The sequence below is a fragment of the Rhinoderma darwinii genome, chromosome 3 (assembly GCF_050947455.1).
Source record: "Rhinoderma darwinii isolate aRhiDar2 chromosome 3, aRhiDar2.hap1, whole genome shotgun sequence".
Classification (NCBI taxonomy): domain Eukaryota; kingdom Metazoa; phylum Chordata; class Amphibia; order Anura; family Rhinodermatidae; genus Rhinoderma; species Rhinoderma darwinii.
The window spans coordinates 204124534-204136889 of record NC_134689.1 but is presented as its reverse complement, the minus strand read 5'-3'; the positions used below and the strand labels follow the sequence as shown (position 1 = coordinate 204136889).

Below are 12356 nucleotides of genomic sequence, written 5' to 3'. Positions count from 1 at the left end.
GGAAACCTGTGTATTTGGGGATTCCACATTATTCACAATGGCTAAAACAACATGTTACCTCTGGCTCATATCGAATAGCGATGATAAAGTCCATGGAGAATGGGATGTTGTTCACAGTAAATCTCAGTCCAGCCCCATTTAGAACACGTGCAAATCCAGGGCCTGTCCATGTGATAGGCTGCCCAGGACTTGGCTGCCGTAATACCAGTTCCACAACACCCTCCGAGCCATATGGAACAATTTCCTAGATGTAAAAAAATTCAGCACAAATTTCACTTTCCGGGAGGCAGAAGATATCAGCAGTCACCATACTACCACATATAAAACAACCATTACCTGGGATTGTCGCCTGCCTCGGATACTTCTTCTCTTCATACTTTTCAGTATTATCCTATCATTCTCATATCGGAAATCTATTCCTTGTTTGAGGAAGTATTCCTTGCATTTTAGCATGGGAGTTGGACTAACCTGGGCACAAATGTTTTGGCAGTTTGAGCTGAGCATATTCGTATAATGAGCCGGTGCAAACATGTATTTCACAACATGTAATATTTAGAAGATTTTTAAAATACTTTTTGCATTTCTAATAGTCTTCTTTTATCAATTTTAGCTTTAGAAGTCTATTAAAACATTGAGTCTAACACAAATAAAGATATCCGTCTACTGTTTCCATATGAAAAAAGTGACTCACTATAGTTGCAGATCCAGAGAGTGCTTGGGCTTTTTCTGCCTCGTAGATATAATAATCTAGGGCTGCAATATAATATCCATTTGCAGGCTCATTACACCGAAGTCCTACAATGTTAGGAAGACAGTCACACTGACCTGTGCTTTGAGAACATCTGTAAATACGAAATAATACAAAAAACAAATATTTTTTTTTTTATATTTTATCAACACAAAATGGTAAATAATGGTAAGTAACTTCCCTTTAATGATAAACATCAATTTTGGGGACAAAATGCTTGTTTACCATAATACTAAAGGTCTACAAAGATTTTGTAGGGGTTTTGTGGGATGACCTCTTTAATATTACAACAAAGAAATTAATATAGTTTGACACAACTTGGCACATTTATCAGTACAAATGTGCCAGTTTGTACTGAAAAGAATGGCACTCAGACTGTGCCATATTTTTAAAGTGTTGCACCTCTTGTTTTGACTGCGGTTGGTGGGATGTTGTCATGATCTGTACATTACGGCTATATTCATATCTGCGTCGGAGGCTCAGTTAGGGGCCTCCTTTGCATATCCTGCAGGGTTTGCCGGAGTTTACCGGAGACAATAGCGAAGCATGCTGCGCTATTGTGTCCGGTAAAAGCACGGACACCCCGTAAAGCCGACGGAGCCCATTAAAGTCAATGGGCTCCGTCGGCAACCGGCGGTATCCGCTGTGCAACGGAACCATTGCCTCCGTTATTTCTTTTCTCTGCTCCTCTGACGGAGCAGAACAACGGAATGACACAACGCAGGTGTGAACCCAGCCTTAGTCATGTGTGTTGAAACATTATACCCACAAATTGTGTACATGGACGAACTGTTGATTGATCGCGCCATTTTGATATATGAGTCATGCTCAATGCAACTCTGAAGTCCCACCCACTTTTTCTGACACATTCAGATGTGTAAAAAAGGTGTTTCTGGCGAAATTATTTTCAATGTATTAATGCCAGAAAACTGGTGTGAATACAATGATGAATCTGCCCCATTGTTTCAAAATGCCTTTATTCTAATAAAGAAAACCTTTTATCTTGTAGCTTTTTTTATAATATGCATCACCACTTTTAAAAATATAACATTTTTAATTCTTTCTATTGTTTATTGGCAGCGCTTTCGTATTTTGCCAATCTTAACCCCTTAGTGACCAGCCTATTTTACGCCCTAATGACCAAGCAATTTTTTTCATTTTTCCATAGCTGCATTCAAAGAGTTATAACTTTTTTATTTTTCCGTCGACATAGCTGTATGAGGACTTGTTTTTTGTGGGATTAGTTGTACTTTTTAAAGGCACCATTTTGGGGTACATATAATGTTTTGATTAACTTTTATCAACTTTTTTTGGTGGGATTAGAAAAAAAAACCTGAAATTCCGCCATTGTTCTATGCGTTTTAAATTGACGCCGTTCACTGTGCGGTGTAAATAACATGTTACCTTTATTCTGTGGGTTGTTACGATTACGGTGATACCACATATGTAGAGGTTTTTATGTTTTACGTCTTTTGCACAATAAAAATAACTTTTGAACTAAAATTATTTGTTTTTGCATCGTCGCCTTCCAAGAGCCATAGTTTTTTTTATTTTTCCATCAATGTAGTGATTTTTTGGGCTTGTTTTTTGCGGAACGAGACGTAGTTTTGAGTGCTACTGTTTTGGGGTACATGGGACTTATTGATTAATTTTTATTATGACTTTTTTTGACGGCAATGGAAAAAAATAGCAATTTCGCCATTGTTTTTTTGCAATTTTATTTTACGGTCTTCACCTTACGGTTTAAATTACATATTAACTTTATTGATTGAGTCATTATGGTCACAGCGATACCATATATGTGAACTTTTATTTATTTTATACACTTTTACTAAATTAAACCACTTTTTATTACCGTCATTTTTATTAATAATTTTTATTTCACATTAATTAGTTATTTTTTTTGTCCCACTAGGGTACTTTACTATTCGATCTTCAGATTGCTGCTATAATGCTTTGATATACTTAGTATACCAGAGCATTACTACCTGTCAGTGTGATCTGACAGGCAATCTATTAGGACATGCCTCCGGCGCGTCCTAATAGGCATATGCCCAGGGAAAACCTGGGGGCTTTCATCAGGCCCCCGGCTGCCATGACACCCCATCAGAGACCCAGAATTACATTTGCGGGCCGCCGATGTGTGACAGAGGGAGCACACTCCCTCTGTAAACAAGTTAAATGCCGCGGTCGCTATTGACGGCGGCATGTAATGGGTTAAATGACCCCGATCGAAGTAAACTTCGATTGTGGGCGTTGGAGCAGGAGCTCAGCTGTCATCAGACAGCAGAGCCTCGGCTCCAGCCTGCACGGGAGACCCGTGCAGGTCTTAGACTGGGCCGCCGCGAAAAGGCCCCTAAGTGACCGCGTGAAAAGGTGTATTGGTGGTCACTAAGGGGTTAAGGGCTTTTTTAAACGCATTTGATATAATATCATATATCTATGAAGATAGCAAAAAATCTTTGAAACAAGAATAATTCAAAAAGTATGTAAACATCTGTGTACTATACTTACACACTCATACGAGAGCCTCCAATATCACAGTTACATGCTGAACAAGAGTACAGGCTGTTTCCAAGTCCCCAATAGCCGGGCTAAAATGTAACAAAATTGATCATGGATATCTACTTACAAGCCTTATATATACACAATTAAAAATACATACAATTTCCCTGACATATATGGGTCAAATAATAAAATAATTAATATTGATTAACCTCTATCTTAACAAAGCAATATGAACTAAACATAAAACACATGAAAGATATTTGGAATACTATTAAACATGAGAATAATGAAAAAAAAATAATTACACTACAATAAAAGGTAACATGATTCCAAATATAGATGTTACACCCCAAATAAATGAATAAATATATATATATAGATATAAAAATATGTTTTTTCGCTTAATTTCCCTTGCTGTGCTTTATTATTTTGGACTTCACTTTTCTATTTTGCAACAACACTGACACCTACAGGCTATTAGAATGTATAGCAAGGCTTTGCCATTGGCATCACCATACAGATCTTTTTAAATTAGAACATAAATTGCAAGATTTTTTTTTTTAAATTTAAAAAAAATAAATAAGGAATGTTGGAAAGTGCAATCACACATGGTGAAAATCCTGTGGAACAATCTGCAGTAAGTTCTCCCTAAAATTAAAAACCCCCAAGTAATCATGCAGATTTTAATGTGAAATTGCCTATGGATTTTAACAATCTCAAAATACAATGGGTAATATAATTTTTGTACAGTAAAAAAAAAAGATTAATAAATGTATTAAAACACCAGATTGTTTTTATGTAATCGAAAATCTTATTTTTCTTATTACTACTTACTATTTATGAAATGATTATATTAATGTTTACAGTGATGCCAACTCTTTATATTTGTGCCTACATACATTGCACTACTAGGCTATGTTCACAGAATATTTCTGTAGCATGTTCTTGAAAAATCTGTGTGAAATCCTCTACAAAATCTTGAAGAAATCCTTTACAGATAGAGCATGCTGTGGATTTAACATTCTACAGCACATGAAATCTGCAACAAATCTGCCACGTGTGAATAAACAGTCCTACCTAACATTCATTTTAAGAAATGCAGTTGCATTTTCATAATTTTTTCATTGTTGCTTTACTGTTAAAGTATAATTTAGTCTCCAGCAACAAGTTTAAATGTGATCACAGGAGATGCAGCCAGCAGATTGGGCGGTACTGGTGCAGCAGAAACCGTGTGACGTCAGAAGATTCTTCTGTAAATTTCTATTGGTTGCCCCATTGAGTTCTACTGTTAAACAACTAGGCAAGAATCAGAAACTTTCGAAAATGTTGGCCCTTCCCTGCCCTAAATATTGCAGTTTCTTATTGTAAAGACCCCTAAAAAGTGATGTACAATAATAGTTTAGGCTATGTTCACACGGAGTATTTTGACGAGTTTTTTGATGTGGAAACCGCGTCGCAAAACTCGGCAAAAACGGCCCGAAAATGCCTCCCATTGATTTCAATGGGAGGCGTCGGCGTCTTTTTCCCACGAGCAGTAAAACTGCCTCGCGGGAAAAGGAAGCGACATTCCCTATCTTCGGGCGTTTCCGCCTCTGACCTCCCATTGACTTCAATGGGAGGCAGAGAAAGCGTATTTTGCTGTGTTTTATGCCCGCGGCGCTCAATGGCCGCGGGCGAAAAACGCAGCGAAAAACTCTGCGAAAATCGGCATGCAGGGAGAGGAAAATCTGCCTCAAACTTCCAAACTGAATTTTGAGGCAGATATTCCTCCTGCAAAATACTCCGTGTGAACATAGCCTTAAAGTTAGGAACCGCCCTTAAAGGAACACGAAACCCATAAATTAATGATAATAGAAAACAGGAGGTATATTTGCCCCCACTGTTTGTCAGTCTGCAGGCTTTTCTACATGTTCCTAAAACAAACAGTCTTATAGAAATCCTGCAGAAAATACAAGGTTAGTCTCCTGCTGTTCTGTTCCCTTTTCCGATAGGAACGGTAGAGGGGGTGGGGCTTAACAATTTTTTTGTCATACAAAAGAGCAGTGGGAGGAGGCTCCTGCTTCAGTCAGTTGTCTTACAGTGTGGAGGAGGAGGGGAATTTGCTGTTCTCATGGGGCACACAGAAAATATTTCTTTATATATTTCCCAGTTTCAATTGTAATATGGGACAAATAGGAGCAAAGACAAGGAGGTGACATCCTTTTAAACTAAGCAATACCCAAACTTACAAGACATTCATCACAGTGCCGCCCTGTTGAAAGGCTCTGACATTGGCATGCTCCTGTAACAGCATCACACACTGAGAAGGGTAAGGTTCCAAAAGGGTTGCAACCACAGTCTGAAATAGAAAAATTGAATTGATATTTAATAGCACAGCAGATATTGAAATGATTATTTTTTGTTTTTTTCATAATTTATTTGGAACTACAACTACTGGCAAGAATATTAAATTACTATTTTTTCCTAGGATAAAATACTGTTTTCAATTTCACAGCTACGTACATTGACAGCCGGCCAGATCATTGGCATTCAGTCCAAAGTAGCCAGGTTTACACTGATCGCAGCGAATTCCTTCAACATTTTCTTTACATACGCATGTCCCAGCAATGATTCCTAGTTTGCGGTCTGTTTTACCTTTACACAATCCATTACCTTGTGTACCATTTGGGTCACAATCACAAGCTGGAAGAAGAGCACAGAATTATTTTAAAATATTTTACGTTATTTACAACTTTTATAGAATCTCGCAAAATCAAGAGGCGCAGGGAGCAGAGAGTGAGAGTAGGGAGCAGTGTGTAAGGCTGTATTCATACTAGCAATTGTCTTTACAATCTTTTTTGCATATGTTTCCTGGGAAAAACATAAAAATAAGGATCCTTAAAGAGGCTCTGTCACCAGATTATAAATGCTCTATCTCCTACATAATCTGATCGGTGCTGTAATGTAGGTAACAGCAGTGGTTTTTATTTAGAAAAACAATCTATTTTCACCAAGTTATGAGCGATTTTAGCTTTATGCTAATGACTTTCTTAATTCCCAACTGGGCGTGTTTTTACTTTTGACCAAGTGGGCGTTGTGGGGAGAAGTGTATGAATCAATGACCAATCAGTGACCAATCAGCGTCATACACTTCTCTCCATTAATTTACTCTGCACATAGTGATCCTGCGTTGTTTACTATGTGCTGTCACATACACCCACATTAACGTTACTGAAGTGTCTTGACAGTGAATAGACATCACCTCCAGCCAGGACGGGATGTCTATTCACAATCCCGATACTTTGCTAATGTTTGTGTGTGACTTAAAGCACAGCAAGCGTAATCTCGCGAGATCACGCTGTAAATGACAGCACAGCGTGATCTTGATGTGCTTTGCTGTAAGTCCCACACACACGTTACCGAAGTGTCAGGATTGTGGATAGACATCCCGTCCTGGTTGGACGTGATGTCTATTTACTGTCAAGACACTTCAGTAACGTTAATGTGGGTGTATGTGACAGCACATAGCGAACAACGCAGGATCACTATGTGCTGAGTAAATGAATGGAGAGAATTGTATGACGCTGATTGGTCACTGATTGGTCAGCATCATACACTTCTCTCCACATTGCCCACTTGGTCAAAAGTAAAAACACGCCCAGTTGGGCATTAAGAAAGTCATTAGCATAAAGCTAAAATCACTCATAACTTGGTGAAAATAGATCGTTTTTCTAAATAAAAACCACTGCTGTAATCTACATTACAGCGCCGATCACATCATGTACAATATATGGCACTTATAATGTGGTGACAGAGCCTCTTTAAATGGATTCCGGTCTTTTGGAATGCAGTATGATACAAAAAATATATCAGTGAAGTTAAAGTTATAAGATTCAAGCAAGCTAGTAGGAAATTGATGGAATTTAATATAATTTTATACATTATTTGTCCAACCAGTGTAGGTGAGTTGCACAAGAAATGCAGAACAAAAAGCATACAATAAAAATGCACATGTCCTATTTACACAAGGATTGTATAGGATTTGAACTTACGAATACAAGTCTCAGGATCAGATATGGCTTTTAGAGGGTCATGATAGAAGTATGGTTTGCACAGTTCACACTGATTTCCTTTGGTATTGTGCTGGCAGTCTTCACATACACCACCACTGGTGCCATTGTTTGCCTGGTATACCAGCATGTTGAAATTACATCTATCAGTGTGTCCATTACAATTGCATTCTGAAAAATGAAAATAAATAAATAAAACACAAAATATTTGTAACAATTACCAGACAAATAATTGTTCTATATTTTAAAAATGTTTCACTTTATGAATGCTTGAGTTATACATATGTTCTTCTCGTAATCTCCATTTATGACTATAAAGTATAGTCCGTCTTGTCACGAGGAGAAAGATTTAGCAGTAAATTCTGAGTGAGTGAACAGTCAGAAGGGGAAGGGGAAGCCTACGAGCCTGATGAGTGGAGGATAATAAGATGTATTACAAAGTATACTCTTATTTCCTCCCGATTCACATTACGAGCAGATAAGGGGAATGGGAAAATGAATGGGAATCAGCGCTTGTATGAGCGCTACGACCCCTTCAAAACAGCTGATCGACAGGGGTCCTAGGAGTCGGACCCCAACCGATCCGATATTGATGGCCTATCCTGAGGATACCCCATCAATTTTTAAGGACGGGAAAACCCCTTTAAATGTTTTTTAGCTTTAGTTGAAGCCTTCTTCTAATAAGGAACAGTAATAAGGAATGCAGCTGTAAACTTACGACATGTTAAAAAGTATAAGTAAACTATAGAAGTATACTATATAAAAAGATAGGACAGGACAACATAAACGTTATGGAGAAATAATAATAATAGTAATTAAGGGGGCTGAAGCGGGAAACTGACAATGTGGCAACAAAATGTGTAAACCAAAAATGGGTAATTGCATTATAAAAGTATATATAAAAAAAGTATCCTGTACTTACTTCTACAGGCATTATCCTCAAATCCAACCGCTGGGCTCCATGGTGCATCATTATAAAATTCTTTACATTTCTCACAGTTTAGACCATCTGTATTATGTTGACAGACGCATTTACCATGAACCTAGAAACAGTAAAAACTTTTAAAGCAGTTGCTTTTCTTTTCTCTTGATTTACATAAAACTATTTGGGAATTTTATTTTATTGAATGTCAGCATTTAAAGAGAACCTTTCACCTGCACATACATGTGCAGCTGAGTGCAGTATGTAATAGGCAGGGCTTCACAAACCCTGGGGCACATTACATTTTTTCCTATCCTCCTAGTTATTTAGATATCGGTGCCATTATATTTGGCGCCCGATATTTGAATCACCTCCTGAACTGTCAATGGGGCGTGTAATTTGCAAGGAGGCGTGTTACTATGGCTGTGACACTGTCCAATCAGCTATGGAGAGTGTCAAAGCTAGAGCTGGATGGAGGAGAGTGTGCGTGCGCACCTCTGCCGCCACCACTGAACAGAAGAGAAGGAGAATGTGAATTCTTCTTCTTCTGTTCCGTGGCGACGGGAGTATTGTCAGCAGCGGTGTCGGAGCTGTGCGCACATGAGCGCGCACTCTCTCACGCCTCAGCTCTCGGCAGACAAGGACGACAAAATTATGTGATCTCTCGCGACTGATGATGCTCCCGCCGCCACGGAACAGAAGAAGAAGAATTCACATTGTTCTTTTTTTCAGTGGTGGTGGCGGAGGTTCGTGCACACGCTCTCCTCTCTCCAGCTCTTGCTATGACACTGTCTTGGACAGTGTCACAGCAATGTTACATGCCCCCTTGCCAATTACACGCTCCATTGACAGTTCAGCCGGTTATTTAAATATCGGGCGCCAAATATAATGGCACCGATATCTAAATAACGGAGGAGGATAGGAAAACAAATGTAAAGTGCCCCAGAGTTTGTGCGGCCCTCCCCATTACATGCTGCACTCAGCTGCACATGTATGGACAGGTGATAGGTTCTCTTTGATTCATAAAATTTTCCCTGGTACCCAACAATATATATTTGTAACACACACTCACAATTACACTCAACTGTAACATACAATGAATATCGGATACGGGGCACTTCCTTTATCTTACCATTCCAGGCTCATTGAAAATATCGCCTCTCATGGTTTCTACTGGGATGCATTGACTGGCATGACCATTGCAAAAGCAGTTTCCTCTTACAATCATTTCATAAATAGCATAGTAATATTTTTCCTGGGGTACACTCTGCCATCCATTTCCTAATGTATCCCCAAAGGTGTGAAGCTTTGTAAAGTTAACTCTTAAATTTGTTACGGTAATTATATCTGGAAAATAAGAGAATAACATTTATTGTCAACTTAAAACAAAAAGACTAATTATAATCACAATACATAAAATTGCTAAGAAAGGCTATGTTCACACGGGGTCTTTTGCCGAGTTTTTTGACGCGGAAACCGCGTCGCAAAACTCGGCAGAAACGGCCCGAGAACGCCTCCCATTGATTTCAATGGGAGGCGTCGGCGTCTTTTTCCCGCGAGCAGTAAAACTGCCTCGCGGGAAAAAGAAGCGACATGCCCTATCTTCGGGCGCTTCCGCCTCCGACCTCCCATTGACTTCAATGGGAGGCAGGAGAAAGCGTGTTTTCTGCCCGCGGCGCTCAATGGCCGCGGGCGAAAAACGGCGCGATCATTGCTATTCACACGTAGTATTTTGGGGGAGGAATATCTGCCTCAAAATTCCGTTTGGAGCTTTGAGGCAGATATTCCTCCCCCAAAATACTCCGTGTGAACATAGCCAAATAAGTTGTGTAGTATACATTTTTTCACTGTATGTGCATAGAAGGCTGTATTTACAGCTGTTGCAACCCTAGGCATGAAGCCTTAATATGCCTTCCTTCAAGGGGTTTTCCCATCTTGGATATTTACGTCTAATCTCGCTACTTGAGTACCGTACCCTGCATTACGTCTGACCATGATTGTTCTCTCTACCTGTTGCACAGAGCCCTGCACTACATCTGACTATAATTGAGACTACATTTGCCCCATCTATTGTATTCCAGATCGAGTACTAGCACTGTTACAAAATAATCAGGCCCAATATGGAGTTCGCAGAATCTAATTTGTCAGAGCACGCTTTTCAGATCTCTAAATTGCATTACATTCTTTTCAACCTCCGTGGACACATAACTGAAGTAAAGAGCCAAGTCACGGAATTAGAAGTACATGTATGGGAGTTGCATGCTTTTTCTACTGTTGTCAGTGCTACTTCCCAAACATATCAGATTCCACCACCTGAAAAGTTTTGGCATAAAAAAGGCTTGTACAGAGGGTTTCTTAACCACTGCCTTCCATCCACAGTCTAATGGATGAACTGAGCGTACTTGTCAAACTTTAAAACAGTATCTACAGTGTTACACAAACTATTTCCAGGATGACTGGGTTTACTTTCTTCCTGCTGCAGAATTTATTGGTAACAACTCTAAACATTTCTCTACATCTCAGAGTCCATGTTTTGCCAACCTGGGTTTTCGCCCCACTTTCATTCATGACCTCCCTATTTCTTTTTCCGTTCCTGCCGTTACTAATAGATTTGTAGGAATTTGGGGATAAACTCCATTTCTTAAGGGGCTATAAGTTGTGCTGAATTTATGTTGCCTATTGTTCTAGAATATGGTGAACTTTGTTTTGTACTGTCTCTTTATAAGGCCATGCGATGTGTGGTAAACTGCTTTTACATCTCAAGATGTGTTTATCCAAGAGAAAGATTTGTTTAGTGCGACATACCTTTTTTATATTTTATGTTATGTTCTAACTGTGTTGCTTGTTTTTGCAGGTTCAGGCAATGATGGCTGGCTACTGTGACTTTAAATTATTTGGTGCTGGAAAAAACGACCCAGACGCCATCTTGACTGAGGTTTGCCGCACCATAACAGCTTTGGGATGGCTGTTACCGCCTAAAGCGGTTTAGTGTGTGGGCTAAGCCCTTAGAGAGAGAGAGAGAAAATGAGCTGCTGTGTGGTGCCGTGTGGCTTGAGTAGGAGCCCTGATATTAAATGGGTCCTGGAGCATTGGTGGGTGATGTGCAGGAGCCTCCCCACGTAAGATAGCGTGCATAGGTGACAGGCAGAGGCCCCCTGCATGAGACAGTGTGCATTGCAGTGTGGTCAAGCGGGAGCCTGACCACAAATGAGATAGAGGCAGCATTGGAAGCCTAAAAAAGGGCCTGGAATTTGGAAAGAACGTCCCCTATATCAGGGAGGAGTGCCCAAGACTCTGTCAGACTGAGTGGTGAGCCAGGGATCACTGCCGGCCTGCACCTGAAGTTGAACCACTTTTTTTAATAACTGTACCTATTGCTTGTTCTGAGTGGTGTGTTTCTGTTCCTGTGGCCATGTGTGCAAATAACACCGGTCTGAGTAAAGAGATTTTGTTTTGCCATCATCCTGATCTCTATAACCTCTTCCAACAGTCTGTCTCTTATTCGTTACGGTACAGTGGTTCATGAGATCTTAGATCTTATTTCTGTGGCGCGCAGCCAGGGCTGCAGGCGATGATTCCAATGATATGAATGATTTTCACCCTCTCTCCGCCTACCAGACACTATAAACAGCAACAGGGAGAAATCTGTCAATCAGCAACAGGAGGGTGGGAGGAGGGTGAAGATGTAAGTTCTCCTAAACTACTGCACTGTAACGAATAAGGGACAGATTGCTGAAATCATAGTGTCTGTCATTACTTTATGCTGCCCTCTGAAGGGGCAGCATACGAAGGTGACAAGTCCCCTTTAATACAAGCTTGTGTCTGCAAACTTACATATTCCAAATAAACAATGATTAGATATTTTGTTCTTTTAGTGATTGTATCATACGTTATTTTTATACCTTGTATGTAGGGATCATATGGGTCATCAATATCAAAACTGGGATCTAGAGCCTTTAAAACCACCTAGAAAACAAATGGATATTATCTTTAGGGACACGTGTGGACTGAGAGGAATATATAATATTATAAGATTTGCTTTACATATAGGTTGTTCAAAGCACAGCTCAAAGTCACCAATATTAATAATTACGTTCCATTGGTATTTCATTCAAATTTGGACTTAGGG

The 12356-nt window shown here is 39.6% G+C and overlaps 1 protein-coding gene across 1 annotated transcript in view; it reads right to left on the bottom strand.

The window, feature by feature from the left end:
• Positions 1-12356, bottom strand: part of LAMB4 (laminin subunit beta 4) — a 146911-nt gene that overhangs the window by 93122 nt on the left and 41433 nt on the right. Inside the window, exons 6-15 of the mRNA XM_075859410.1 lie at positions 12130-12193; positions 9360-9574; positions 8228-8348; positions 7288-7476; positions 5759-5938; positions 5485-5594; positions 3263-3342; positions 692-842; positions 337-468; positions 59-244 (exon numbers count right to left, since the gene is read on the bottom strand). Of these exons, the coding sequence (XP_075715525.1) occupies positions 59-244; positions 337-468; positions 692-842; positions 3263-3342; positions 5485-5594; positions 5759-5938; positions 7288-7476; positions 8228-8348; positions 9360-9574; positions 12130-12193 (1428 nt within the window). The remainder of the gene's footprint in view (positions 1-58; positions 245-336; positions 469-691; positions 843-3262; positions 3343-5484; positions 5595-5758; positions 5939-7287; positions 7477-8227; positions 8349-9359; positions 9575-12129; positions 12194-12356) is intronic.